Genomic DNA, 23,860 nt, shown 5'->3' on the forward strand with positions numbered 1-23,860 from the left:
GGCTAGAAGCGTGATTTAATAACCTATTATTGTTTACATATATTATTAGAAATAAATACCACAGTTTCTTACATTGTTTTTGTGCACAGGTTAATCACTCACAAAATCTACGGCAGCCAGCTTTAGTAGTGTGGGTTTTAGCTAAGAAAAATGGAGAGGCGATAACTGGGCATTGCAATTGCGTAGCTGGACAATCTTCCTCCCGCTCTCGTGTTGGTGCTATTCTTTTTGCCATTGCGGAATAAATTAAAATAAGAGCTTCCAGACATGTACTGACCGACCAAATAATTGGATTGTGCCACACGTAAAAGATTGTGGTTACAAACCACTACAAAAATTAAACTTTACGTCAGCTGCAAGTGCAAGTAAACGGCAAGCCTTGAAGAAAAAAATATACAGAAACCTTATTTGTCAAGTGATAAAACTTGGAATACTTCTATAAATGTGAGATCCGAATAGGCCCGGGTCTAAATTAATAATTTCAAAATAATATTAAATTTTTGTTATAAAATATTCTCTCGTTTGGGTGAGAAAAATAACGTTTCAGCGTGGGAAAGATAGATAACAGATACTACTTCCTTCTAGAGAAGTTAGAACATCCTCTGTTTTTCCCTTATCTGCTAAAAATCTCGCTTCGATGGGAAATGTTTACCCCTCAAATATCCCCCTTTCCGTTCGTTCCCACGGAAGAATCTTTGTATGATGATTGGTCGCCGATGGTCACATATAGAGGAAATTTATCAGAATTCAGGGAGTTCATCGACAGATCTGGAAGAGTCAGGACTCCACACATATTTCTCCTGATGGCCAACGCCCTTAGTCGAATCACATAGAATAAATCTAGAGTTAGCGCTTAGAAAATATACATTAATTTTGTGCACATTTCGACCTCCCATGGAATGAAGTTTGAGAACTTTATAAACGAAGCGCCTTTGCCAACCCAAGAAGAAGACGAAAGACAACTAAACCAGGTTGTATGTTTAATAGTGATATTGTAAGCTCTCTCTCTCGACCGTGTATCGGTTAAAGGATAAGTTCGTATATCTCTCGACTTATATATAGGGAAGACGGGGGCAACTTCGGCATACGGGGCAAGTTTGTCAAGCGCTTTTTTTTAAAAACAAATTAAAAGGAGACTTTGGTTATAGGTTAGGCAGTTGAGTTTTATTGGTGGCTTGTTGAGTGTAGTGTTTTTATTGTTCTCCAACAAGCGTAGTTGAATTATCAAGCAAATTTTCATTTTCGTTCAATTCCATATAATATTTTTNTCAACTGTATTTCAGTTGAATGGTGCATGTTATGGTATAAAATGTAGGGAACAACACACAGTAATTTGGTGCAACATGATGTCAAATTTACATCAGAACAAACCACAACTGCTTGAACACATTTTAAAACTGATGTGACATATTTTTCCCAAAATGGAGTGTGTAATTGCCATTAATGTGCTTCACAATGAAAACAAAATACATGACATCAGGTATGTTTTACACTAAATGTCTTATATGAAATCTGGAATGAGCAAGGTCTTGGCCCCATATTCATCTAAGGCAGGGGTAGTCAAACGTTTTTATACCTACTGCCCAATTTTTTATCTCTGTTAGTAGTAAAATTTTCTAACTGCCAACCATTACTACAGTAACAGTGATTTATAGAGTAGGGAGGTAACTTTACTTTATAAAATTTATAAACTACTTACCAAATACTTTATGTCAGACTTTCGCTATGTTTGGCAGAATAAATCTTTATAAAACAATTTACTGTCGTTAAATCTATCTTTTTATTTATACTTTGCATACATAGAAGCACGAATTCTGATGAAATTACATTTAATTACAGTAATTAAATTATTAATGAAATCCCTGAGTCTTATGTGAGAAACTAAATACTGGGATATCTGGCTCAATTTTTGTAAGGAAAAAACGGAGCTTCGGTCTGATCTCCTCTTCCTGTATATATAACATTACGGAATAACCGTCGGAGGTTATTACGTTTATTTGTTTGTGGTAATCTTAATCTTTGCTGGTGTTATTTTTTTGTCCGGGCAACGCCGGGCTCATCTTTTAGTTTTTAATATACAGAATAAAAATATATTTTAATTCTTCTTAAATTTTACCTTACATCTATTTTCTATATATTCTCTACTTCACATTTTCGTTATNATATATATTGTGATTTGAATTAATTGTCTCTCATTCGTTTGCTTATTATAATGGTATTAATCCGTTAGTGTATAGTCATAATTATATATATGATTGATTAAATTTACTCTTGTAATTTGTTAAAGGATGTCTCATTATTATTATTTCTTGAATCAGATCTATAAAATAATAGCACGCGTGTTTGTCCGCGGAACGATCAATTGACAAACTGGTGTCGGGAACCTGACGTTGGGATAGAGACCTCACAGTCTTTAATCCTCCTTAAGCCTAAATATTACCGCCTTCCTATGTAGCTTTTAAGATCGGATCTCGCGATTCGAAACTTTAGAGAACTATTCTCACGGAATAGGCCAGTAAGTGGCGTAAACTTAGTTCTACGTCCGTGGTAGAGCTCACATAAACAAACCTAGTAAGAGAGAATTTGAGCAGTTTTTGAAAAAAATGTCTGTTCATAATCCAACTGCTGCAATTTTGTCAGTGATGCCGGGTTACTCTAATTCTTTTACAAACCATGTCGATTCATCTTTCCATAAGAACCCACAACTCTATTTGATGCCAAAAAAGCTGCCTTACCCTGGGATCAGCTGTTAAATCATTGCGGGACAGTATTTGAAACTTTGCATCTGACAGATGAAGAAATTGATTTTGTTAAAGAAAACACACTAGCACAGAGTAGAAGCGAGCTGTGGTTTGTGCATAGATCAGGTAGAATAACTGCTTCTGTTATGAAGTGCATAGAGCAGATATAGAGACTCCATCAGTTTCCACTGTATTTTACCACAGCTAATTGTAAAAAAAAATGTTCTTCCCAGCCAGTTCTACTCCCACAAAAAGATTCAGAAAATGTATAAATTTTATAGAATAAAATACTTTACTGTACAGCAAATTGTTTAGTTTGATGTAAAAATTGCAACTTTTAAGCAAAAAAATGAAAACCCAGAAAGTATTACAGTATTGAATAAATATTGTAATTCATTTGACTAATAATTAAAATTTATTTATTTATTTTACGTATTATTGGAACTTCAGTTGACAAAAGATTTCCACCCCCAAATAACAAATTGTTTTATAATAAATTAAAATTATATTAATCAAATGGAACTACACTCTTTGATAAGTTTTTTAGAGCACAACAAATTGTGACAATTTTTTCAATTGTTTGTTACAGAATCTTTAGTTCTAACTGTAAGCAGTTCAGTTGGTAATGTAATGAACCATAATAAATTAAAATAAAAATTGAAAAAATATGAGTTAGATGACAATATCGAGGTCGACAACCAAACCAACAGCAACCAATATAGCGCGCGCTTCGTAAGCGGAGTCGTGTGACGTCAAGTGCACCCCCTCTATAGAACATACAGTGCTGCCTAAAACTATTATTTTCATGTAACTTTAATAAATTTTTTTGAACATCTTATAACAAGATTTCCACAATTATTTACAAGTTTGGAGAAAAATTAATAATAAACAAAAGAGCCAGATGCAAACATAGAATGTCCAACGTTAATAGAACATCTTGACTTATGCTATCTTTAAGTTAAAATTAGTAGCTGATTTTGCAACCATTTTTAGAAACAAGTTGAAAAACACGATTATGCATTGAATTAATCAGAGATTGCAGTTCTTGTAGAATACGATTATGCATTGAATTAATCAGAGATTGCAGTTCTTGTAGTTCTTGCAGTTCTTGCAGACCATCACTGAACTGCAATCTCTGATTGCAGTTCAGTGATGGTCTTGTATTGCTTTCTACTGCTGTGCATTTGGAAAACCAAGACATCCCAATGATTTTCAATTGCGTTTAAATCTGCACTGAAAGGTGACCGGTCCAAAAGTCCGACGTTCTTGCTATGAAAAAGGATAACGTTGATTTTGATACATGGAAGCTTGCATCATCCTGCATGAATTCATAGTCCTGTCCAGCAATTTTCTGTAAATAAGTTTGGAGCTACCCTCAGACAAGCTCCAGATAAGTTTGAGAGTTGTGTCGATTTCCAATAAATACTAGTATAACTGTCTTTCCAATCCACGCCCAAGTCATGACAGTACCTCTACCAGCTATTCTCATTGAGTACTGCTTTTGATCTAGTATTTTGTCTACCCAATAATGCTTAAAACCACTAGGTACGTCGAAATTCCAGTTTTTTTCATCCGAAAAATTACTTTTCGCCACCCTTCCTCTCTTTCAAAGTTGTTTCTGGCAAACTATAATCGAGGTTGTTTCTGTTTCTCCTTGAGCTAATTGCTTGTCTCCATTTTTATAAAAGAAACATTGTCTGTTTATCTCAAAACATTGTGTGTACTGACGACTTAATGCAGCTCAGCTTCAATTCATTTTTAATTTTTTGAACGAATCTGTTTCCTTGCTGTGCACGTCGAACAGTTGTACATCGTTCTCTAGGTGTTGTTTAACGCTTGCGTCTACTGTTTCGTTTTCCTGTTTGTTGCTCTTTATTATTGAGATACTTTGAGATTGTTGAATGAAGTCTTCCCAAAATTTTATCTATCCTTTTCTCCCTTCCTGGTGAAATGCATCAATTTTGATCCGCTCTTTTACAGTTAGGTCCTACTCATGTCCTATTTTTAATAGTAAGATACTATGCATTATTAGTAAACCTTTCTTTTTACTCGTTGATCGTATTTTTATGCAAATTTCATGGATTCCAATCATTACTTTTTATTATTATTATTAATGTTTGACATCCTACTTTCTTTAATAATATCTAATTCTTTTGTTTATAAATCATTTTTTCCAAACGGATTAAATACAGTGATTGTTGATATTTTGGTATTAAACGTACTAGAACATTTCATCAAAGTCACATGAAAATAATGAGTTTCTACGTAATTACTGTATGTTCTATTATTGGAAGAATTATATAAAACGAGAACGTTGTTTGTTTGTTAGAGATCATCTCGGAATCTACCAAACCGATTTTTAAAATTATTTCCTATTGGAAAGCTTATTCCTTCCAGATTAACATAGGACACACTATTTTAATGTTAAGAAAGGAAAATGCACGAAAACGATATTTTTACAGCCACATTTGTCATTCATCGTTGTTTGTCTGCTCCTTTCAACGTCACGGCCCCTTCACCACCTGGTGATCTTTCTTAAACTTCTTATCTTATATTTGAGATTTTGGTTTTGATTCGTGCAGCTCCGATAGTTGTGTATAGTTATTGCGTTGTTTATATTGTCTTGGTGGTTCGTTTCTTATAATAATAGTTTTATGTTATCAGATACAATTATAAGGAGCTAATTTACTTTCCTTATAACAACTAAACTTTTGTAATTTGGTCTGTAGTATTTTTATATGTTCATTGTTTTAAATCCGGTTCAATTGCAAATGTGAATTACACTGTTTAGAACTTAACAGAGCTGTAGAGCATATCCATAGGAACAAAACGGTCAAAGGAACCATACATGTGACTCTTCGCGAGATATATCCCGAGAAATTAGCTTGCTTACAGGACTCAATCGGGGTTCACGCTGCGTGCTCCACTAAAAGGCTTTCGCGTTTAACTATTCAGTAATTATTCTGGCTTTGAGCAGCCCATTTGATTGTTCGTGATGTACAGTACTGTACTTGACGTTATATAGCTTTAGGGAGTGTCAAGTGTAAATCAATTTATGTTTTGTACTTTTTATAACGAGAGGGCGCTCAGCAGTAGGAGACTCCTAAAAGAAGAAATGTTAGTTTAGAAGTGCAAAAAGTGTGTTTTACTCTACCTCAATTATTTATTACGTTTTCCAGTCATTAACAGACTGACTGCCCTGTTAATATGTAGTGTCAGAAGTTTATTGTTTTTAGAGAAGCACATTGAATGAAGCCTCAATATGCCACAAGATATGGATTCTACAATAGATCGCCTTCCGTTGGAAATTAGAGGTGATGGAAGAAAATATGGCGGTCAAACGGAGGCGTTGAAAGCAAGCCTTTGAATTTTATGCGGTAGCTATGCAGTTACACACGAAGTCTAGTAAAATGCAGGCTGCTACATTAATGTAAGCTATTGGACCGAAGGCAACAATGATCTACAATACATTTAATTTAAGTTCAAAACATTGAAACCAGTACCACGCCCAATCCATGCAGTTAGTCTATTAATGGTCGCGAAGAAATGGGAGAGAGTACGCTTGTGTTTAGATTTAGATTCGACATATATCAATAAAGCGATAAAACGATGTTATTTTCTGCTTAACACAGTCGAAGAAATAGCAGGTCGCGTAGGAACTGCCAAGTACTATACAGTTTTAGAAGCAGAAAAGGGATTTTGGTAGGTTAGAGTGACTAAGTGTGAGATTAGCAGTGGGCCACTGGGCTTATCCCAAATGACCACTTACTCTGCAACAGGTTGGTAAAACCCGTTCTCGGCCAGTCAGATGGCTAGGAGGGCAAAAATTTGAGTGGGGAGTGCGTCGGTAAGTCGGCAGGTGTCCTTCAGAGACAGGAGACAGGTTTAAAAAGTAAACAAGCATTTATTTATATAACTAAGCTAGGATACATAGGTTAAATGCGATTAAATAAGTTCACTATACAAAAGGGACGCTCTAATAGCTTTACCTGCTAGTCTGAGAGAGAGTTCACAAAGCTCTAAAAAGTACAGATACCTCTATGCGGATATGTCTAATATGCGTTCGTTGAATATGTTCGTTAATGGCGATGGAAGTTCAAATGGCTGTGGTTGGTCGTATGTCCTTTCGGTCCGGAGTNCAAAAATTACAATTTACAAAATTTCAAAGTTTTTAAAGAGCCACAAAATTTTTTCTTGCCAACAATAAATAGTACTCGCACAAATAAAGTTTTTTGATAAAAAACTAATATATTTATTCAGAATTGTCTTGCGTCGAAAGCGAATTAAACCTCATAGAAACATCCGATGACGGCGTCATTCGAGAGCTTCCAACGGACTGACGACAGTGTCACGGGGAGGGGTGCGATGCAAAGCGAGTACAAGTGGCTGAGAGATAGAATTGGTGCCTAATCCTCGTTAATCGATTCAGAACGATTTTTAAATGTTTTTTTTTGATAAAATAAATAATATTTGCGTATGGAACTAAAGAGCCGCAGCTTCACATCCAAAGAGCCGCATGTGGCTCGCGAGCCGCAGGTTGCCGACTCCTGCTGTATGCGGATATGTCTAATATGCGTTCGTTGAATAGGTTCGTTAATGGCGATGGAAGTTCAATTGGCTGTGGTTGGTCGTATGTCCTTTCGGTCCGGAGTATGGAGACAAATATAGCACATCTACCAAGTATAACTTCCGAGGGATCGCTCGGAGCTTTCGGGGATTCGAGCTTTTATACGTTATTCGTGTGAAATGAGTCACGTGATCGACTTCTGTTGACACTTACAGTGCATTCCGATCAGCTAACTGTCAACTTTCCCACCATAATGTGAAAACAATCGGTGACCTCCGATATACTTCTCGCGAAGAGTGGGTTTTTCCTCGGAGTTGTTTACGAAGATTTTTCCGACATCGGCGTAAAAATAGTGGATTTCACATAAGCGATCATCAGACTTATTGACAGTTAACACGCCTTGGGATAGATACACATTCTTAAGAGTGCTATTTTGTCTTGCCTCGACCTCTGAGACATTCTAACAAGTAATGCATTCAATTTTGAGCGATTTTGAAAATACTGAATGTTCGATGGGCGCCATATTGTTGTGGGCGAACACAAAGCATCAATTGAGAAAGTTAACGCTAAAAGTTTTTAAACAACTCATTGACATAAGGACTTACGTTAAAGTAAGAAAAAACGTGAAATCTAAAAACTACAATAAATTTTTGGGTCATATTTTTACATCCAATAGCATTGAAATAAACCTTTCTAACATTGAACACAATCGTACTCAGTAAAAAAATAAATCCAGTAACCAACACCTTATTAGTTGCTGAAAGAGTTTGTTAAAAACGAACGTTTTAGACCTACTCAATAGATCATCATCAGGTTAGAACGTACGAAAATGGAATACATCATAAATGGAACACGTTCAAAATTCAAAAATACCAAAAAATCGATAACATATCAACTAATAAGAATATAAATGTAAAAATAAATAACATACTACAATGACTAAACACTAATACAATTCATCATAGCCAAATAGAAACTACTAAGTTTCCTTTAAATCGATTATGGATCATATTTCGGTTCATGAGCTACTTGTAAGCTTTTTAACGGCAAACTTTCAAGCTGAGGGAAGACCCTCTGCATCTCTGGCATTAATGCATCTTTCTTTAAGTTTGCTCCTGTATACTTCCATTTTTTCGGCAGTTTTCGCTAAAGTTGGAAGGTGTACTTGTCTGACGACTTCTGCTTCCTCCCATTCAACCACGGATCCTTGGGCTTGAGCCATCTGGGTTAATATCGTTGTATTAGATCGTTTTCTAACATCATATTCATGTTCTCTGATTCTTACCCCGAGGTTTCTCGTTGTAACTCCTATGTATTCCTTTTTTAATCCTAACTGCTGGTTCTCATAGGGGATCCTATAAACTCCTGCTTTATATTCTTTTTTAATAATCCCTTTATCATTTCTAAGAATTTTGTACAAATTCGGAGCTCTTTTCAAGATCAACGTTGAATTTTCAATGCCCGAAATTTTCTTCATAACGCCTTCTAAATCTTTGTTGAATGTAAACTTTGTGTACTTAGTAGGACCTTGTCTAGAGACTTTTTCATCACTTGCCTCCAACTTTCTAACAAAACCAACAATAATGTTTCTCTTATATCCTAAGGTTTCTGCTATGTGCATAATTCTTTCGATCTCTTTAACCCGGTCTATAACGTTGTCGCAGTATAGAAAAGCCCTTCTAACCAAGGCACGAAAGACTGCCATTTTATAGCGATATGGGTCATTGAACCTAGCAGGGATGTAGAGTGGGCTATGCGTTGGTTTGATGAATACGCTGATAGATACATGCCCTTTACAAAGACGATATTGATATCTAAAATTACAAAGCTTAAATTTTAATTTTTTCACTTTGTAATAACTGCGTATAACTGATATAATAATTAGACCCACTTAACTGCCTGTGACAACAAAATCGTTTTTTATATTATCATTCTGAAACTTTTGTAACAGAAAATATTCTAGATTGTACTTATCAATCATATATGGAATCAGTTTTACAAAGGCCTCATTTGTTATAATTAATGCTCGAAATGTTTCAGATGTCAATGTGTCTGATACCGACAATGTTAACTTCCACTTTTTTTAGCCATAAAATCATCTGAGTGAGAAAATCAATCTGTAAAGTATCTGTTTTTTATTGGTTCTCTAAATTCTTCATTAAATCTTCGGCCTTGAAAAGCGTGGCAACCATTTACAATTTTCCACCAAGTTATAAATGTATGCAAAAAAGTGCATGTATCTTCATATCCGGGAACGTACTGCGATTATCGCTTGCTGTACATCAAAGCAGAAATATTTTTTTCATTAAATACTAGTACAGTAGAGCGTCGATTATCCGAATCAATTGGGGACTGGGGTTGTTCGGAAAATCGATAGTTCGGATAACCGATTATGGACGAAAAAATATATTAACCTATCCCGTGTTGAAATTTTTCTCCGTTGCGTGTCGCTTCGCGTTGAATTTTCGTCGATATTAAGCCTAACGAAGACTATTATATCGTTAAAAATTATTTTTTTATTTTGCACAAACAAAATAAATATATTGAAAATATAAAAACGATAAAAAATGATACTTCAGAAGTTAATTTAGTATCAAAAACGTAAAATATTTGAGTAGCCGAAGATATAGCCAAAGATTGCAGCGCCACAGCACTGGCGAAAATTTAAATTTGCCGACTGGAATTCTTTCGGATAATTGACCTTCGGATAATCGACGCTCTATTGTATTCGCAATGCTAATTTAACATTTTGTTTTTGAATAGTAGATAGATATAATACTTTAATTGAAATTAAATGCCCATATTTCACTAAAGATTGTTTTCCAGTTCCTACATTATTTCCAGATGTTTAAATTGTGCTTCTTTTATTTTATAATCATCACCATCCATGTCAGGAATTAAATGGATTTATTTTCAGATGTTTTAGTTATCCGATTATTGCCAATACACTTAATGATATGAACAGAATGAAGAATAAAAAATAACTATCTCCACCTGTCTAAAGGATGAGGAGTTGATAACTAAAATTTTATTAACTGAAAATAATTAAGCTATACGATTAACAGTATTGTTATATGCTATTAAAGAAATAACTTTAAAACCTATTTTTTCAATTTTTCGAAAACTTTTTAAAACATATTTGTTTTAATTTTTAGCAGTTAAATCATATATTGGCATTATACTAAAAACATCTTTATACAGTAATACCCCGAACTTACGCGATAGGTGGGACCGAGGGTAACCGCGTAAGTTGGGGTATAATTTCGCATATAAATACATACAAATAATTTTTAATTGGGGCCGGAGACTAAAGAAAACAATAATTTAGAAAAAAATGTTTAATAAAATCTTAGATAATACATATGTATAACAAATTAGGCCTATATTATTTTACAATTTTTCACATTTACTTGATTATTACGCCATAATTTTAACATTGTTTCCATCTCAGCGATAATACTGTGACGTTTACGAATGATGCTTGAATTTAAAGATTGAGCATTTTTCACAGCTTCGAGAAGTTTTTATTTGCCTTTTATAATTGTTCTGACCGACAATTCCGGTAGATCAAACTTCTTTGCCAATTCACAAATTTTTATTTTTGTATCGAACTCTTTAATAATGGGTACGTTCGTAAAGTCAAACGAGTTAAACGCGTTAGTAACAAATCGTTTGAAAAGTCTAACGAAACAGGAATAACGATGACGTCATTCTCGCTTAACTCGTTCGACTTTACGAACATCCCCAATGTTAACTTTACATTCCAAAAATAAAGTTTTTCTTTTCTTGTTTGATGCGGAAGAATTAGTTCTACTTCGTTTGGATGACGTAGTAGAGTCTCTCGAGTCTCCGTAGATATAACAAACACAGAAATAAATAACACAAAATAAATTGTAGCTATGTGTGGATTTCGCGCGACACGTCCGAACATGTAAGCCGAACAATAGTGTGGGGGGAGTGAGTAATCAAGGGTTGCGTGGCGCTCAAACAAAAGACGAATCGACGAGATTTGAAAATCGCGTAACTCCGAGTTCGCGTAAGTCGGGGTAGCGTAAGTCGAGGTATTACTGTATTTAGATACAATACAATACAAGCAAATAATTAGGAGGCCGTACCTTGGGCTTAGCCTTTGAGGTGAAGGATTATGAGGGTGGAGGAGAGACGAAAGACCAAGAAGGGGGGAAGGAGGAAAGGAAGATAGGAAAGTGGGAAGTAAGTCACATGAACAGGCAACCAGGATCCGAAACTGGCCAAAGAAACATTTACGTTCACAGTGTGGGTCGAAGCCCAGTTGAATACAGATATAAGGTTGCCCAAAGGATAACGCAGTGGTTAGACACTGTAAAACAAAGAAAAAAATGAATACAGCATGACAAGTGCCTACCTGTGACAAAACAGGACATAAGGCATGATGGAAACATTACACTAAGCGTGACAAAACAGAACAGGCGTGACGAGTGATATTTTTTTCTTTTTTCTTCCCTTTCTCCCTTTCTCTCTATTTTTTTTAACTGACTCATGTCAAAGGGTAAACACTAACACGAAACAAAGTAGGCACAACGCGCAATTACAGGCGCCAAAACGCAATACAGAATGAACACGCGAGACAAAAGTGGGCTTTACACTAAAAGCCTTCGCATGAAGAAACGACATCAAGCAGGTGAAGGTTGGCTAGTGAGCAGTTGAAGGCCAACTATAGGTGAAGTTCGGGAGGGTGACTGCTGACTCTTTAATGAAGGCAGAGAAAGCCGCAAAAGTGTTCTTGGTGTTGAAGAAGTCCAGGCAGTTGCAGGACCAGTGGTAGCCCTCTGTGTACATTGCATTAGCCAGAAGCTTCCGTTGGTTTTTGTACTTCGGGCACAGGAAGATGACGTGGAGGGGCCTCAATGTCCAAAGTGTAGTCGCACAATCCATCGCCTTTGAGAAGGAACCTGCATAGGTAGCATTTGAAATTCCCGTGCCCTGTGACAAATTGAGTTGAGTGATAGTTTGGGATGTAGAAGTCCATTTTCCTTCTGGATTGAAGATTAGGAAAGAAGCCAGTTAGTTCGAAGTCCCACCTTTTTTGCCATAACTGAAAAGCGTGGTCTTGAAACCTGTTCTTGATCCAGCTGGTCGGTATAGCACAAAATGTAATATTCTGCTAGTGGCCAGTGGCTTTCTTGGCTAGGAAGTCAGCCCTTTCATTGCCGGCGACCGCCGAGTGGTCTTTAACCCAGCGGAAAGTGGTGTGGATGTGCTCGGTGGTGAGAAAAGCAATGAGGGAGATTGTATCCTTAATGATAATGTACAGTACAGTACATACCTAGNTTTGACATGACTTGCAGTATAATCATATTTTCTTATTTATCTGAATAAATATAAACTATAATAATTGTTATTAAACATTTAATCCCATTTTTTTGGTTAAATTGTTTTAAGAATTAGCTAAATTTTTGTGTATTGTTTTATTAATAACACTTATGGTCTAATGTGAATTTAATTTACTGCAAATATTCTCTTAAGAAAAAAAAGTACAAATAATTCATATCAACATTAGTTTTAGGCTGTGTACACACTAGGCATTTTGCGTTGCGTTAAACGTGCATTAGCAGCATACACACCAGGCGTTAGCTCGGCATTAGAAGAGTGTTTAGTGGAGCATACGCACTGGCTCAGTTTGGAAATGGACGTGAAAGTAATTGCTTGTGTGCCCCTCCTCCATCGTCGCTATAAAAGACAATGGCAGAGGCAAAGAGAATTTAGGGTGCACCCAATATTACGAGATAGACTGACACATGGAATGTTTGCGACGTTGTATCCAAAACTTAGACAAAATAAACCCAAGTTTTTTAATTCTTTTAAAATATCTATAAAGTCTTTTGACAATGGTTGGTCTGTTTTAGATTTCATCAATAAATAGATCAGTATCGAAGTGATCGTTCTCCATTTCGGCCAACGTACGTTTACTCTACCCNGGAGTTCACCTCGTTCATCTTCACTTGAGACTCGGGATTTATAGTGTGAGGTGACGTCACAATTCTGAATGAGATCACTCTCCTCATTTACATACTTAACGTTAACAATAAACTTTTTTCGTTTGTCTGGCAGCCTATTTTCCGACAATACTCTCTAACCTTTTACATTATTCTTTTTCACAATTTTCGGGACGTTTTTTATTTTTTAAGGTTTAGCGAGTTCCTAATTCGTGCTTGTGGGGTCTTCCCCCCTTTTCTCGGTGCGGACTTACTTTTTTCTGCTCGGGAAGCGTAAGTGTGCGCGAGTTTTTCTATGGCGCTTTTCTTTCGTCGGTGAGTTGGTTTTTCTTCTATTTTTAAGTTACTAAGGTGAATGGTGAGGAAACCTTCGTCCTAACAAAACATAAGCCCCAAACAAAAATAGAATAATAAGCAAAATAAAAGTAAATGAAAATAATGTTCGGACTTGGTTCCTTACACCCCCACTACTAACAATTTGATAGCTTTTCAAAAAGCAAAAGCAAATGCCAGAAGAATAAGAAGGCAAAGCCAAAGGGATTCTTGGAGGAAGTATGTCTCTAGCATAACATCTTCCACTAGCTCAAAAGCAGTCTGGGATAAAATCCATAAAATTAATGGGAAATATGCTTCTCGTTCTCTGTCCATGCTAGAAAATAATGGCACAATAGTCAGCGATATACAGGGTATTGCTGATTTGTTGAGAGAAACATTTTCTACTTCATCCAGCAATATTATGTATCCAAGAAATTTTCATGCTTATAAAGCCCAAAGTGAAAAACAATATTTAAATTTCCATTCTTCATCTAATGAGGAATATAATGTGCCTTTCACTAGAATTGAATTACATACAGCGATCTCTTGCTCAGGGATTAGTGCTGTAGGCTCGGATAAAATCCACTACAGCATGATTAAAAATCTTTCGAACAATTCCCTTTATAATCTGCTGTGTCTGTTTAACAGAATATGGACAGAACATACTTTTCCTGTCTCTTGGAGGCTATCTATCATTATTCCCATTCCGAAGCCTGGTAAAGATCACAAGAATCCCTCAAATTACAGACCAATCTCGCTGACAAGTTGCCTGTGTAAACTCTTTGAGAGGATGGTAAACAGACGTCTGATGTATCTCTTAGAGAAAAATGAATACTTTTCACCACATCAGAGTGGTTTTCATAGGAACAGAAGTACCACTGATAACTTAGTAAACCTTGAAAAATGTATACGCGAAGCGTTTGTTAGACGACAGCACTTAGCTCTGTGTTTTTTGATATAGAGAAGGCCTATGGTCGCTGTTGGCTCTGCGCGAGAATCTACTCTTCGGATGCTGGATCCAATCCACCATCAAGCACTATGTTTGTGCACCAGTGCATTTCGAACTTTCCCTGTTCAAAGTTTGTATGTGGATGCTTATGAGTCTTCACTATCTCTCAGGAGAGAACAGTTGTCTTCTTTTTATTACATTAAACAAAAATCTCAGAAAAATCTTACAGCTGATTGTCCAGATACTCAGCTGAAAAGATTATTTGCCGCTCGGACGAGTTGTGTCCCTACATTCGACATTAGAATGGAGAATGTGAGCAGCACGATTGACCTAGACACAAGCAACATCTCACATATTGAGGTTAATAGTATTCCACCTTGGTCAACTTCACCGATCGATGTTGATTTAAGCTTAAAGCAGTTCCCTAAAGAAACCACACCAGACTACGTCTATAGACAGCACTTCGCAGAAATTCAGCATCGTAACAGGAATTTAATTCCTATATACACCGATGGATCTAAATCAGATAATTATGTTGGCTTAGCCTTTGTTTGCCAGGATGAAATTGTGGCAGAACATATAGCACCGAATTCTTCCATCTTTTCTGCGGAGTTGCAGGCTATTTATTTAGCTATAAAGTATATAAATCAGAAAGGTCATCGTTGCTGCGTGATTTACACTGACTCAGTTAGTGCACTTCAGGCTTTGATCTCGTATGAACGTAGTTCTCACTTCATAGTTATTAAAATTCGAAAACTAATTAGTCATCTCACTACGAGAAATTTTTTTGTGAAGTTCTGTTGGGTCCCAGGCCACGTGGGTATAAGAGGTAATGAAGAAGCTGATACAGCTGCTAAGTCGGCAAGTCCTTCACACAGCATACAATGCGTATTGAAGGAGGTGATTTGAACAGAGAGATGGCAGATCATGTGGAATGCAGAAATCCACAATAAACTTCACGAGATCAAAGCTTTGGTAGAAAATTGGACACATAATAGGCATTATGATAGGAGATCTGAGGTTATCCTGACTCGTTTGAGAATTGGACACACTCGACTGACTCATTAATACCTTTTGAAGGGAGATGACGAACCAGTATGTCAGCACTGCAACTGTGCTGTAAGTGTTAAACACATATTTTGCAACTGTGTTGCTTTTGATCAGAGTCGTAGACAGCATTTCGGAAATGCAAGCTTTATAGACATTTTGGGCCAGAGGCCAAATCTGGATAATATACTGGACTTTCTAAAAGTCATTAATATGTATAGGGAAATCTGATGATTTATTTATCGTACAGTTTTATTTAGTTTGAGTTGCATATCTAAATTATTGTATATATTTTTTGTTGTTGTTTGTTTACTTATTTTTCTTGTTGTTTATTTATTTATTTATTCATTATATTCTAGAGTTTATATTTATATTATCATTGACTTTTTAATGGTTAAACTGTGATGTTTTGTTTATGTGTATATATGTTTCCCTATTTATTTTCTACTTTCAATTGTACCATGTGTCGTGGCACAGTATATCCTGCCTGGCATTTGTGCCAAAAAAATTAACCAACCAACCAACCTCCAGATTCTGATCCGCCCATGTCTGTAATTTGACTTCTTTCGGTTCTAACTTGTCTTGCTGGATTTTAATTTCTTTTAAGGTCCGTTCGCTCACTACAGTGTACCCAGCCCCTGAATCAATTTTCATCATGACTGGTATATTTTCAATATGAATTTAGATTTTTAAGGATGGTATCCTACTTTCATGTATTTTGAATAGAGATGTATACAGTATTCCCCTACCTGATTCGATGTTAAATTTTTATGTTCCTCAATTCAGTGTACTTTGGCTCTCTGGCTGGATACCTCTCTCTGTTGTTGCCCAATTTGGTTTCTTCCTTGGTCTCAACTTTTGTTTCGTGATACATGCTTTTTCTGTGTGTCCCTTATTTCCACAGAATTTACAGATTACCTGAGCAAATCTGCAATTATTCAGGTTATGGCTTTTGGTGCATCGAAAACAGCATAATATGGCCAACTTATTCTTTCTTTTGTAGTCTGCCTTTAAGTTATACACTTGGGCGTTGTTTCCGTTTTACCCAAGCTGGCTAACATCTTTAGATGCTGCCTCTGCTGCATTCAAAATGGCCTTATAAGTAGTGTCCGTTTTTGCCAATAACATGTGTTGTATTCCTTTATCCCTTAAACCAGCCACTAGCCTATCTGTTAACATACGCTCTAGTGAGGCGCTGAAGTTGCAATTCATTGCAATTTTCCGTAGTTCCACGACATATTTGTTGATACCCTCTCCTGATTTTTGCGACCTCTGGTTAAATTTGAATGATTCAACGATTTCACTAGGTTTTGGGTTAAAATGGCTATCAAGAGCGTTAAGTACTTCATTGAAGTTAACTTGTGTCGTTTCTTTTGGGGCTATGAGTGTTACTACAAGTTCATATAGAGCTTCACCGCACACAGTAAAAAATAAAGCACACTTATCTTGGTCATTTTCAATCTGGTTTGCCTTCAAGCAAAAATTAAAGCTGTCCTTGTAAGTTTTCCACTGGCTGTCCATCTTGAATGGCTCGAAACGAACTGCACTGGTTGATGTTCCTGGGCTCGACATTTATGACTTTTAATCTCAAATTGTAATTTCCGCTGGTAAGTCTCTATCTTAATCCTCGTTGCCACTTTTATATCCGTTTTGTTTTCGACACTGTTTCACATAAAAACACATAGTTAATTAACAATTAACTTTATTCCCTCTCGATACAACTGGCTGGGGTGACAACTACAGAAGAACTCCCCTCAGACATTAAAAAAGTATGTAGGAATTTCCACCTTTGCCCTGACACTCAGATCAAGTTACAACAGCACCTATATTGCTGTTTCTGTGAATAAAGAAGAAAAAAATGATCATATAAATAGAAAAGGTTATACTAGTGTAGTCCTACAGGCTATATGTGATCATGATTTGAAATTTTTGGACATTTACACAGGTTGACCAGGCTCTGCAAATGATGCTAGAGTTTTTAGGAACAGCCTATTATTTAAAAATATGGAAGAGAGAGAGGATTTTATCCCTTCAGACTGCCATATTTTTGGTGACTGTACCTACCCATTTGCTAATAAAATAATGACACCATATAAAAACAATGGCCATTTAACAAGAAAGCAGAAGTTCTTCAATACAATTCTGAGTTCTACATGAGTCACAATAGAACAAGCCTTTGCACATCTGTTTGGACGATTTCAGAAGCTAATTTATATCTGTACGAAGAAGGGAATTTGTTCCAGATGTGATTGTACGTGCCTGCATTCTACATAGCGTAGGTATTATGTATAATGATTCTACATTTGATATATATGATCAACTGAATTTACTTTTTTGCCATAGTACAGAACAGTTTGATGCAAATATTGATAAAAATGCCAGTGGTGCACATAAAAGAGATCAAATTGCAGATTACCTTTTTAATTTAGAGAGTGTATGACATTATTATTTTTGTCATGACTTGCAGTATAATCATATTTTCTTATTTATCTGAATAAATATAAACTATAATAATTGTTATTAAACATTTAATCCCATTTTTTTGGTTAAATTGTTTTAAGAATTAGCTAAATTTTTGTGTATTGTTTTATTAATAACACTTATGGTCTAATGTGAATTTAATTTACTGCAAATATTCTCTTAAGAAAAAAAAGTACAAATAATTCATATCAACATTAGTTTTAGGCTGTGTACACACTAGGCATTTTGCGTTGCGTTAAACGTGCATTAGCAGCATACACACCAGGCGTTAGCTCGGCATTAGAAGAGTGTTTAGTGGAGCATACGCACTGGCTCAGTTTGGAAATGGACGTGAAAGTAATTGCTTGTGTGCCCCTCCTCCATTGTTGCTATAAAAGACGATGGCAGAGGCAAAGAGAATTTAGGGTGCACCCAATATTACGAGATAGACTGACACATGGAATGTTTGCGACGTTGTATCCAAAACTTAGACAAAATAAACCCAAGTTTTTTAATTCTTTTAAAATATCTATAAAGTCTTTTGACAATGGTTGGTCTGTTTTAGATTTCATCAATAAATAGATCAGTATCGAAGTGATCGTTCTCCATTTCGGCCAACGTACGTTTACTCTACCCGAAAACGTGCGATCGAATGTACAGTAACATGGCAGCACATATATCTCAAAGCGCTCGGCTGACATTTTTCTTATAACGCACGTTTTGCAAATCTATAAATGCGCGTTTAACGCGCGCTTGGCCAAAAGCGCACATTTGAGTGTGTATGTCTATGCAGAACTCTTGGTTCGTTAAACGCGCATTTAAAAACGCCTAGTGTGTACGCAACCTTAAGCAAAACAAATTGCAAATAAAAATTTTATCAACTTGAATTTGTTTTTGGTACATTTTGTAAATAATTCAACTAGTTTTTCCAAAACCTGTATTTTCCTAGTCTCCAATTCCTTATGTTCCTGCCCTCTTTCATCTTCCTTTTTCTCTCTCCTCTCTCTTCCTATCCCTGAGTTTCATATCTTCAACATACCATAATGATGGCTCATTTCGATTTCTTTTTCTACTTTTAATTAATTCACTTTTATCTCTTTTTTTCAGAATAGCTGTACAATCATTTTCATTATTCAATAACTGTGTACAAGAGGTTTGAGTGGTCATGGGAGCTGGATTTACCTGAACTGTCAAATTTTTAGTACTTGTAATACTAACACAGTCTCTGTTTTGGGCACAGGTAATTTCAGTTAGCACATTTTGAGTACATCCATTCATAAAATCTCTGCTTTTGGAATTAATTTTTGATGAAGATTTCATGTAATTAATTGGTGGATTTGTGTTAATATTCCTACCAAAAGTTTCATGCAATTCTTTAAAATATTCCTGTCTTATTTTGCCTTCTCCAGATGTTTTGCTTTTATCAACATTTTTTTCTGTATGTAATTATGAGATTTCTCCACTTGTGATCACAATCTGAACTTGTAAATGCAAAACCCTCTTTGCATAATTTATCTGATATTTTTTGAATATAAATAACAAATGGTTCCAAGCGTATTAACGTTTTGGAATGAAAGCAATGGTGAACATAATAAAATTTTTAAATGAAAACATGCGCGGTTATAATGCGCATGTGTTAAACACCTCCAAATTGTGGATCTAGATACGTTGTTTTAGATAGTTATACAAATTGATCCACAAAGGGGGCAAATCAAGTGTGAGGGTATTGCAGGGCTTTAATATGTTGGTAAGGAGGGCTTCCCAAATATACACAAGATTTCTGTTATTGCAATGTCTTAGTATGGCTACTTCGCTCCACATTGGGGTATTGTTGTAATGTTGGTGTTGTAACACCATTCTAGCGAGTTTGGTTTCATTCTTGCCTTCCCTGATGGAATATTGATGATCTAAAATACAATAAGACAACATTATGGTTGTCGTGCCAACATTTCACAAAACGAGTATAGTTACTACAAGTTGGATGTAAATAGTTGCCCTTTACCCCTCAGTGCTGCAGTTTGAAGCTGTTATGCTTGCTAATGCGCTGTTAATCAGGAAGGGTTTTACAGTGCAAGAGGTTTAGAGTTATGCGAAGCTCTACTGTTTATTTCCGAAAATAATTATTTCCAGTTTAAGTGCCAAATATATCTACAGCAGCAGGGAGTTTCAATGGGCTCACCACTTTCAGCAATCTTGGCAGAGTTAGTCATGAGGAATATTGAATTTAAGATTTTTTAATTTCCCCTCACGATAACGTATCCTCTTTTGTATCTTAGATACGTTGATGACATTCTAATAGCTTGGCAGGACATCCATGAAAATTTCCTTGCCTTCAAAGATTTTCTCGCAACCACTTATCCCACAATTAATTTTACCTGAGAAAAAGACAAAGAAAATGAGATTGCGTTCTTGGATCTAAAAATTATTAAATCCCAGGATAACATTACGTACTCTGTATTCCACAAATTTAGCAGTGTACCTCTCCTAATCCCGGCTACAGCATACCAACCACAACATTACATCAATGCGGCAATTTCACCTTTAATAAGAAGGGCCTTTCTTTTATCTTCCAGCCAAGCAGCTATTGATACTGAACTTAATATTATTTGCCATACGGTAAATGAGGCGGGCTACAGTAATGCCAAGTTTATCTACATCTTAAATAAGGTAAAAAGATCATTCTTTCCCATTACTACATTACATCTTCCGAAAGAATCCACAATAGTCCTGCCCGTGATATCGTTTTGTGGTCATGTCACCGCCCATATTTGCCGTATTTTTAGGTGACATGCCTTTTTTCTGTCGGTTTCTTTACGGCCAAATCTTAGAAGGTTGTTGTCCAATGACAGAGATCCTATATCTGCCCTTAAAAGATCAGGGGTTTATCCACCATCCACATGGCCATATACCACAAGCTCTCATTCACCCCACGTACATACCAGCCGCCTTTAGGACACTGGTGGAGAGAGTGTTTTCATACTCATCCACCAAGCAAGCCCTAACAAACGAATTAGTTCGCATCAAGAGGATAGCAACAGAGCATGGGTTCCCAAACCTGACACGCCACTTAGTTGAACGATACCAATGCCAGAAACACTCCCTAACCGCAAGAAATGTCACTGACCCACAGCAAGATAGCCCAGCATGGGTCCCCATCACATTCAATTTGCACCTCGAGACTGTGCATAAGAAGATAGCCAGAGAGCACGGGATACGATTTGCATACAGAAGATGCCCCACAATTTTCTGTATCCTTCGGAACGATAAAGACCCTCCCGATCGCACCAAACTCCCCGGAATCTACTCTATCCCACTCCGGGACAACAGACAGAACACGGACCTACTATACAATGGCTTGACCAAATGTTCCTTGTGCACCTGCCTGCGTGAACACCAAGCAGATATCTGACACGAGAGGCTAACCACAGCCCTGGCCACATATGCGACGGATCCAAAATGATATGCGTAACTCGAGAAGGCTACTATCATCATCAACACACCCCACCAACAGCATCTCAGGTGGCTGGAGGCCACGGCTATCTACAATACTGGCTGGCTAACCACCTGCGTTAACTGGAAGGAAGAGCTGACCCTGTCTCTGGTCTGGCAATTGCTGTTAGATGCCAACCCACCATTTCCTCCCCCATCACACAACCGCACATGCCAGAAACGACCCACCCAGTCGGAACCGACACCCGATCCCAACAAATAATATACACTCCGTTCGGGGAATTTTCAGTCAACCTGAAGAAGAGCGAACAGATCGCTCGAAAACATTTGTCAAGCGATATAAAATATATGCAAATAGAGCACCAATCACAGGTTCTGGGTAGTGTAACGTTGATTTTACCCCGGTGCTGAAAGTAGAACAGTTCCTATATTTTAACAGTTTTATTGCTGCATGGATTCATTCTGCTAGCAAATATTTAAATTAATTTTTAAGTTCTGTTACTTTAGTAAATATTTGAAATCATATATACACATCACAATTACCTTTACTTTTTTTATGCATGTTTTTGAAGGATATGGAGAGTGGACCACAACAGAGTTTCTTGAAGATCAGTATGATTGGCATCAATAATGAGAATTTGTTTGCCACATTCTAAAACCAATGTCATACAATTTTATTATACTTGCATGCAAATTATCAATTAATTATTTTTCAGATTAAATGCACTTACGGAAAGTTCCATTATTTTCAGAAAATACTTTCCATAACTTTATTTCTCTCCAATTAAGAATGTCTGTGCCTTCACGCAAGCCTAAGTCAGCTGCACTGAATGATGTCTGGAGTTCTTTAACCCCTCGATGTGGGTTCCTGTCCGTGGTGAGGGGACCTCCCAGAGATGGTTTAGTAATTCTTCTTTACCATCCCTGGGATCTGAACGCCCACCCACGTGTTTGCTGTACGTGGTGTCCCGTATGCTGGAAAGGGGGATCCTGGTAGTTGAGGGGCAATATAATGTCCCCAATACACTGCTTTGGCCCCTGCTTCGGATAAACGGGAGGCTCAAATCAGGCTCCGTTTGAGTCAATCGGCTGGTCGTTGAGTCATTCTTGACCTCTGCTTGGAGTCAACCGATCGATGCAGACCGGGCAGACACGTCAGACAAGATGTGCTCTTCTTGACTGCATTGTGAGGGTATAGCTCCTGGGAAATTCTGGTGTGACTGTCTATGGGAGTCTCCCATGTGACGGCATCCCCTTGTTGGGCCCCATGGTGGGTTGGGTCACTAGGAGCTGAATTGTTTTGTCTAAATATGGATTCCAAAAATTCAAAACTAAACAGGGATAAGTTACCTCCAGTAACAACCAACGTTTCCAGCACTGCAACTTACTTGATAGTTCATGCGACTGGTGATAAACCACTGTCAAAATGCTCTCCATTTCTTATTCAAAAAATATTTGAATCAACTATTGGGCACTTGAAAAAGATACAAAAATCGAGGTCAGGGGACCTGCTGGTAGAAACAGCCTCACCTCAACAAACAGTAAATCTATTGGCAACAAAAACACTTGGAGACATGGAAGTCACTGTCACCCCACATGGAAGTCTAAACTCATCACGTGGGGTGATATCCGAGATTGATCTGATGTCTGAAGACAAATCAGATATACAGATCGGTCTTTCAGATCAAGGAGTCATTGCTGTCTGACGCATCTCCATTCGTTGAGATGGCAAGTTGATACCAACTAAGCATCTCATTCTTACTTTCGGAAAGCCAACATTACCATCATTTGTCATTGCAGGATATCTGTGCTGTCTGGTTCGTCCATACATTCCAAATCCGCTGCGTTGCTTTAAATGACAGTGATTTGGACATTCCCAAACATCATGTCGAGGCAAAAGTTTATGTGCACAGTGTGGAGTTGAAGGCCACCAGGGTACTGAGTGTACAACCACTCCATGCTGTGTCAACTGCAAAGATTCACATCCTTCCTACTCCCGAAAATGCCCTGCATGGCAGAGAGAGAAAGAGATTCAGCGCGTGAAAACAGTTAACAATCTACCTTACCCAGAGGCATGACGCATGGTAACTTTAAATGCACCAGTGAAACAGAAGACATTTGCTGCTGTTCTGAAATCCACAAAGACATGTGGAGATCAGACAGACATTTCTGTTTCACCAAATGAATCTCTAACTCGCCATGAAAAATGTTTCCTAATACCATCCACCCAAACAGCAGAAAAGGAGAGCAAGAAGACTAAAACACCCCTACCTAAAACAGGGGTAATGACTAGAAATGTGGGTTCTAAGAAGGCTGCTAAGAACCCGCTCAACAAACAAAAATTAAAAGCAGCCAT

The 23,860-nt window shown here is 36.9% G+C and overlaps 3 protein-coding genes across 3 annotated transcripts; 2 read left to right on the plus strand and 1 right to left on the minus strand.

Moving 5' to 3' along the window:
- The first annotated feature begins 14,549 nt into the window (after positions 1-14,549).
- On the plus strand, positions 14,550-16,448 carry LOC111620004. The gene has a single exon (XM_023361844.1). It carries the CDS (start codon positions 14,569-14,571, stop codon positions 15,454-15,456), a length of 888 nt encoding a protein of 295 aa, XP_023217612.1. The 5' UTR covers positions 14,550-14,568; the 3' UTR covers positions 15,457-16,448.
- Positions 16,449-16,635: 187 nt separating this feature from the next.
- Positions 16,636-17,166, minus strand: LOC111620054. Its single transcript, XM_023361898.1, has one exon. The coding sequence runs from the start codon at positions 17,164-17,166 to the stop codon at positions 16,636-16,638; it is 531 nt and encodes a 176-aa protein (XP_023217666.1).
- Positions 17,167-22,814: 5,648 nt separating this feature from the next.
- Positions 22,815-23,210, plus strand: LOC111620055. Its single transcript, XM_023361899.1, has one exon. It carries the CDS (start codon positions 22,815-22,817, stop codon positions 23,208-23,210), a length of 396 nt encoding a protein of 131 aa, XP_023217667.1.
- Positions 23,211-23,860: the final 650 nt, after the last annotated feature.

The sequence above is a fragment of the Centruroides sculpturatus genome, unplaced genomic scaffold (genome assembly GCF_000671375.1).
Source record: "Centruroides sculpturatus isolate CEXI.00-Female unplaced genomic scaffold, Cexi_2.0 scaffold12, whole genome shotgun sequence".
NCBI classification, from domain to species: domain Eukaryota; kingdom Metazoa; phylum Arthropoda; class Arachnida; order Scorpiones; family Buthidae; genus Centruroides; species Centruroides sculpturatus.

Excerpts from the sequence above, each read along its gene's own strand:
- LOC111620055 (XM_023361899.1), top strand. The coding sequence starts at position 22,815 with ATGGATTCCAAAAATTCAAAACTAAACAGGGATAAGTTACCTCCAGTA.
- LOC111620054 (XM_023361898.1), bottom strand. The coding sequence starts at position 17,166 with ATGTCGAGCCCAGGAACATCAACCAGTGCAGTTCGTTTCGAGCCATTC.
- LOC111620004 (XM_023361844.1), top strand. The coding sequence starts at position 14,569 with ATGGTCGCTGTTGGCTCTGCGCGAGAATCTACTCTTCGGATGCTGGAT.